The following is a 6,954-nucleotide window of genomic DNA, read 5'->3' as shown; positions in this document are numbered from 1 at the left end:
GTATTTATACAACATTGTCTCAGGCCAAGGGAACCCATTTTGTAGCAAGTAATGTGAGTCAGTGGGCATAGAAGATCCACAGGCAGTAGCATATATTTAATCATGCAGAAGAAGCCAGACCAAGAGAATGGTGAGGAGTTAATATTTTGCTAAGGAGACAACAAATTCAGGGTTGAGACTCCAGAATGCAGTATATCCACTGAACCAAAGGCCGATAGATGATGCTATGTCCCTAACACCTAGAACAGACAGAAACCAAGGGGTTGTTGTAGGATTAGCCCCTCTCCTCATGATTCATAGTGATTGGTGGTTTATTTGTGGTTTCCACCCTGCAACATCAAGCTCTGCTGGATTAGATTGGATTCGGCTTCACAGGAACCCTGGGATAGATGGAGGCAGAGGAGATGCATTAGTACGTGTAGATAGGATGGATTCCACTGATCCTGAAAGAACTAATACAACCATCTTGAAGGCTTTGTGACAGATTCAACATAATAAAGAGACAAACACATTGGAGGGAAGCACAGGGTGGACTGTATCACATACTACTTCGTGTCCGTTTATCCCACTGCTTATCTCAGCCACTGTTCAGTCCTCACTATTCTTAGATTTAGATAAGCTTCCTGCAGGTGTCTTACCTCAGCCTGCATTCTAGAACTCTAGCTTCCTGACCAGGGGCTTCCCTGATCCTGAGGTGTGGAGCCTCTGCAAGAACATAACACACAATGCAAGAGCTAACAAGGACTGTGAGGAAACATCTGTGATCCACTGGTGGCCGATGAAGGGTGTCCCCATCATCTATTGCTGTGTCACAAACCACTCAAAGTTTAATGGTATAAAATGACAACTATTTTGTTCTACTCACAAATTCTATGGGTCAGAAATTCAGAGAGGGCAGAGCAGGGATGGTTTGTCTCTGCTCCATGATGTCCGAGGCCTCAGCCGAGGAGACACAGAAAGCAAGGAAGGACTCAAATGGCTAGGGAATCCTAAAACAGTGCTATCCAATAGAAATACCATCTGAGTCACGTACATAATCTTAAATTTTTTAGTTGCCATGTTAAAAAAAAAAGCAAAAGGCAACAGATGAAATTAATATATTTTCTTTAACATAATATAGCCAAAATATTTTCATGTCAACATATAATCAACCTAAAAACTTATGCATCTATTTTACATGGGGAGGGGTGTACATAATTAACTCTTTAAAACCTGGTACATAGTTTATACTTTCAGAACATCTCAATTTGGAGTAGCCTCATTTAAAGTGCTCAGTAGCCACATGTGGCTAGTAACTGCTACATTGAACAGTGTAGATCTGGAGGCATTCTCATGCCTATGTCTGGCACCTAGGCTGGGATGACTGAGGGCTATGCTCATTTGGGGTTATCTATCAGAATGCTGCCTGTGGTTTGACATTCCTCAAAGCACAGGTGCCTCAAACTAGTCAGTCTTCTTACTTGGTGACTCACAACTCCAAGAGTGAGTGTTCCAGTGACCAGGGTTGAAGTTCATGGCTCTTTACAACCTAGTCTCAGAGCTCACATGGCATATGCTATTGATTGAACCAGCCACAAGCCCCTCTCCATTTCAAGGGCAGAGAACAGAGACCCCACACACACACACCCTGGGTGAGAGGAGTGTGTAAAAATCTGTTGCCGTATTTTAAAAGTCCCCCGGGGAATAAAAGCCAGGAGATAAATGCTTCCCGTCTCTTCCCTCAAGCAAAATATTCTGAGATATATTCATAAGGCTCTTCAAAAAAACTCCCAGTGGGGAGGAGCTGAGGAATAATGAGATTCTAGATATGTTTTTGCAAGTAGAGACAACAGTATTTATTAATGGATTGGATGTGGGGTGTGAAACAAAGAGAAGAGTCAAGAATCAGAAGTCTGTGTAAGGAATCATATGACTGGTTTACAGGCTATCCCTGCATTTGAAGGTGCTTAGCTCTGGAGGAAAACATTCTGACTTAGAGGATGAAATTAACCTCCTAGAGGAAGGGTTCTTCATGAAACTCTCTCTCTCTCTCTCTCTCTCTCTGCCTATATCCATTGGGCAGTTGGAAAGCATGAAGTCTCCTTTGCCCTCTACTTCCTGTTGCATTCCCAGCCTTGTTCCCTTTTTCAGAAATAGCATGTTGTCTATTGTATAGCCAAAGGACAGCATTCTGAACCTCTGCCCTGTAACTTCCTGATCCTCCTCTCTTATAAATACAAGGGCAGAACTGGGATCCCAGAGAGTCAGCGAGCTGAGAGCCAGGACTCCTCAGACCAGCTCTGCCTTCTACGGGGAAGATGAAGATCTTCATAGCTGCCCTCTCCTTCTTCCTTCTTGCTACTGCCCTTGGGTCCCAGATCCAGGACCTTCATGGTAAGTTCAGCAAGCCTTCCCACTGGTGGCAAGGTCCGTGGTAACTCTGGAGAGGAGATGCAGAAGGACACCTTTGTCCTCCTGAGATTGTTCCCTGTCCCAGACATGAATGTGAATTTGGCACTTGTTTGAAAAGAAGCAGTAATAGGATATAGACCTCTCTCTACAGGCTTTGGTCCCTGGGGAAAACTGTGTACAAATGCCTGGTCCTCCTTGGGGAAGTAACTCTCTCCCTTTTCATGACCAGAATTATTTGACCAACCTTCCTGCAGCTGACATAGAACTGTTAAGTGCTAAATCAAAAGAACTATAGTACAATTGTAAACTTGCAGAAAGAAGCATAGAATTTTACAATTTTGGTATAAAATGATCACTTTAGAGAGGAAATGGAATAAGCCAGGAAAGTGCCTCACCCAAGTCCATTTAACTGTTCTATTTATTTAACAGATAAATACCTAGTATTTCCTATGGCCAAACAGGCACTGTTCTAAGTGTTTTATGGACTTAATACATTAGATCCTCCCAACAACCCTGTGGGGTAGACTATCAACAACTTGTATAGTTCTGCATGTTATATTATTATTCTCACTTTATAAATAAGTAAGCCTTAGACAACTTGCTTGAGATTATACAGCTATTAAGTGATGGAATGAGGGTTCGAGATGGTTAGGAAGCTGCTATGGAAAGGCAAGGCCACTTAAGATTTTATTTTGCAAGCCTTGCACACAACATAGCACGCATATCAAGTATACACACATGCCTCCTTAAATAGAATTCATGTGTAACTATATAATAAATGAGCTAAAAGTTGTGTTTTCCTAATTAGCATAATGCAGTTCCACACTCCCTTATCCAAAACTTTGAGGCTGGATATGTTTTGGAATGCAGAAGCATTCAGGTTTTTTTTAAAGGTAATATAATATGATCCAGCAGTCCCACTGAGGATATATACCCAAAAGAAGGGAAAGCAGATACATGAAGAGATATGTGTATACCCATGCTAACCACAGCATTATTCATAATAGCCAAAAGGTGAGAACAACCCAAGTATCCATCAACAAATGAATAGGTTACTTTAAAAATATTTTCAAAGACTTTATTTGTCAGATAGAGAGAGAGAGAGAGCACAAGCCAGGGGAGCAGCAGGCAGAGGGAAAAGCCGACTCCCCACTGAGCAAGGAGCCCAATGCAGACCTCGATCCCAGGACCCCAGGATCATGACCTGAGCTGAAGGCAGACACTTAACCAACTGAGCACCCAGGTGCCCCAAAAGATTTTTTAAGTGGGATATATACATATATTGTTCAGCCTTAAAAAGGAAGGAATTCTGACATATGCTATGAAAATGATGAATGTTGAAGACATTATATTAGTTGAGAGAAACCAGTAGAAAAGGAGAAATACTGAATATGAAGCATTTAAAGTAATCAAATTCAGCGACAGAAAGAAGAATGGTGGTGGCCCAGGGGTTGGGGGAGGGCAAAATGGGAGTTATTGCTTAATGGGTACAGAGTTTCTGTTTTGCAAGATGAAAAACGTTCTGTGGATGGATTGTGGTGGTGGTTGCGCAATATGTGAACACGGTTAATGCTACTGAACTGTACACCTTTAAAAATGCTTAAAATTGTGATTGTTGTGTATATTTTACCTTTTCAATAAAATAAATGACATTTTTTAAAAGATAACACATACCTGCTATTGCTGGCAGAGTCTAAGAAGTGTACGTCAATCATACATTTGTGTTTGCTGCAGTAGTATTCCTGCAGCAAACACAAATAATCATACTCCTGGGATACATAAAGATTGTGAAGAGCCTCATTTCACTTTGGGTAACATTGTACCACCAAATCAGTTAACAAAAAATTCTTCTGTTTCCTGAGTCCTGTGGATTCCAGAAATGTATAGGAAGTACTGTAGGATGTATCACATTATGTACCTATTCAACTGATTTATTCATATCAGATTTATAGTTTGCTTTTTGTATTTCAAACCCAATAGGATGGTTTCATATCTCAAACAGTTTCAAGAGTTCCCTGAAACATATCAGGGCCCTAAGAGAGAAAACAGGCCTGGAGGCAGACCTAGAACCCAGACAGGTGTCCAATGGTCCAGCATCATCACCTCCCTAGCAGGGAATGGGACTGAGGCATGAGACTGGTAGAGACACTGAGTCAATGCTGCCTCAGTGATTTCTCTCCCCTCGTCTGTTTCTTCCAAATAGAATCCATGGTGGCGAAACAACAGCATGGACCCTTAATACAGCTGGAAGGTAAACGTATATGCTATATTATAGACTATGTTTAAAAGCAGCAGCTGCACAGATCTGCTGAAAGGCTTCAAAACACCTCATTTATAGGGCAGGGGTAGGGGGAAGGTGGAGAGGGTCCTGAAGGTGGTAAATGTCCCAAAGGAGATCGGGATGGGCTGTTAGAGGGGACCTCTATTCCACCCAGCTGTCTCTAGAGTTGGCTCACTGGGGGCAGAGGTGCTCACTGATGCCTCCTGCAGGCATCAGATGCTTCCTCTTCTATCAGAAACAGTCATAGTCCTGTTACGGCCTTGCCGGGGTGTCCTCAGACGTAGAGCTCGCCCTCCCCAGGACTTTGGAGGAAAAGGATCTAGTCTTCCTTCCCAGTCGTGAAATGGCTCTTTCCCCCTGCAGCAGGCATTCACCGTCCCGCTGACTGCTGCCCCACTCTCACCCCACGAAAAATCCGATGTGAAAACATGCAAGATTTTTTCAAAACAAGCAGTGGGTGCTCCCGGCCAGGTATCATGTAAGTGCCAAGCTCACCAGCCATGGGCTTGGGAGGGAAGACCTGATGGATGTTTAGAAAAGTCCTACCCTCTAGATCCTGCCAGGTCATGGGAGGCTTGTGTCCTTAGTAGGATCCTGCAGGGCATCAGATAGGAGATTCTCCCAGTGAAAAGGGAAGTGGGGAATAGATGAAGAGAGCAGAAGAAAGGCTGCCCAAGGAAATGCCCATCAGTGGCTGAGGCAGGGTCTCAGAGAAGAAGTGCCCTAAGCCCCTGCAGCAGAGACAAAAAAGAACAGTCTGGTCCAAGTGAGAGATCCCAGGGCTAGGGAGGATGGGGCTTTCCATCCCCACTTGCTGAACACTCCTTTGTAATCTTTCTCTGTCTTGCTCCCCAGCTTCCGTACCAAGAAGGGGCGGCTTGTCTGTGCTAACCCCTATGATTTGGAAGTTCAGAACTGCATGAGGTCCCTGCTGATGTCAGGAAAAGAAGCCTTGCTTGAAGAGATGAGATACTAGGTGTCAGTCACCCCACCTCCACTTCTCTTGTCTCAACTACCTCCTGAGATTTTCTTGGCCTGAATTATCTTTCAAAAAGTAACAATTACTGTTCTTTCTGTTCTGGTTATAAAAGCAATGCATTAATAAAGAGTATCTGATATAACTTTCCTTAAACTTTAAAAGGAAAAAGACACTATACGTATTGCTGAAATTTGGATTCTGTGGGGTTTTTTTCTAAGTGAAACTGAATTTTTTAAAAGCTAAAAACATTCACACTCATTCAAACATAGACTGAAATGTACTTAACCCATTTAACAAGGGAACCATAAAACTGAGTCAAAGATCACCTGAGGAACAGAGATTTACATAGTTAATTGAGGATGGCATTCTGAAATGTTAAATCAGAGAAAAATAGATTAGTATCCTATAGGAAATAAAACTGTAATTCTGGGGATTATCTTTTTTTTTCTTATTTTTTTCTTATTTTTTTCTTTTTTTGGTGGGAAGGGCAGAGGGAGAGGGAGAGAATCTTAAGCAGACTTCAGGCCCAGTGCAGAGCCTGACATAAGGCTGTTTCATGACCCTGAGATCCTGACCTGAGTTGAAATCAATAGTCAAACGCTTGATCAACTGAGCCACACTGGGGCCCTGAGGATTATCTTTTCTACTGGACAAAAATCATTTATATCTATGTCAGATAAAAATTTGCAAGTTAACATAATTTCACAAAGTCAGGGGCCCCTCAGTAGTAAGTAGAACACCACTGAAGAGGACATTCCCAGGAACCCTGGGGTGGGCATTTTGGACAATCTTCCAAATAATACCAGAGGATCTCCCTATAATCATCCTTCTGCCTTATTTCTACATTTTGGATGTTTTCTCTCAACAGATATAACTTCCTCTTATTAAAGTTAAAGGGTTTTAAGAAAAACATTTAAAGTTGGACTGAATATGGGTGGTGAGATTGAGCCCTGCATGCGGCTCCATGCTCAGCAGGGAGTGTGCTTAAGTTTCTCCCTCTCCCCCTCCCCTTCCCCTACTGAGTACGTGCATGTGCTCTCTTTCTTTCATTCTCTCTCTCTCAAATAAATAAATATTTAAAATAAAGTTGGAGTGATTATCAATTTTACATTTATATCTATTCAAGCATATTTGCATTTATAATTAGTAAATTGTAGTCAATTTACAATTGACAGTCAAACTGTCTCAAAATTCTTAAGAAAGTACTGAATTCTAAACAAAATATTTCTTAATTCAAAAAAGTTTAGAAATGCCTGGGTGGCTCAGTGGTTAAGCATCTGCCTTCAGCTCAAGGCGTGATCCT

At 42.1% G+C, this 6,954-nt stretch overlaps 1 protein-coding gene across 3 annotated transcripts; it reads left to right on the top strand.

Annotated features, from left to right (window-relative positions):
- The first annotated feature begins 2,149 nt into the window (after positions 1–2,149).
- Positions 2,150–5,793, top strand: LOC144286143 (C-C motif chemokine 14-like). 3 transcript variants are annotated; one of them, XM_077852223.1, is made up of 4 exons: positions 2,154–2,373; positions 4,595–4,642; positions 5,039–5,150; positions 5,528–5,793. In XM_077852223.1, the coding sequence occupies exons 1-4, from the start codon at positions 2,298–2,300 to the stop codon at positions 5,646–5,648; spliced, it is 357 nt and encodes a 118-aa protein (XP_077708349.1). In that variant the 5' UTR covers positions 2,154–2,297; the 3' UTR covers positions 5,649–5,793. The 3 variants fall into 3 exon arrangements, with proteins under 3 accessions (XP_077708350.1, XP_077708349.1, XP_077708348.1); XM_077852222.1 differs by having other exon boundaries at positions 2,163–2,373; positions 5,036–5,150; XM_077852224.1 differs by lacking the exon at positions 4,595–4,642 and having other exon boundaries at positions 2,150–2,373; positions 5,036–5,150.
- The last annotated feature ends 1,161 nt before the right edge of the window (positions 5,794–6,954 follow it).

Source organism: Canis aureus, chromosome 16 (genome assembly GCF_053574225.1).
Source record: "Canis aureus isolate CA01 chromosome 16, VMU_Caureus_v.1.0, whole genome shotgun sequence".
Taxonomy (NCBI): domain Eukaryota; kingdom Metazoa; phylum Chordata; class Mammalia; order Carnivora; family Canidae; genus Canis; species Canis aureus.
This window is presented reverse-complemented; position numbering and strand designations above follow the sequence as displayed.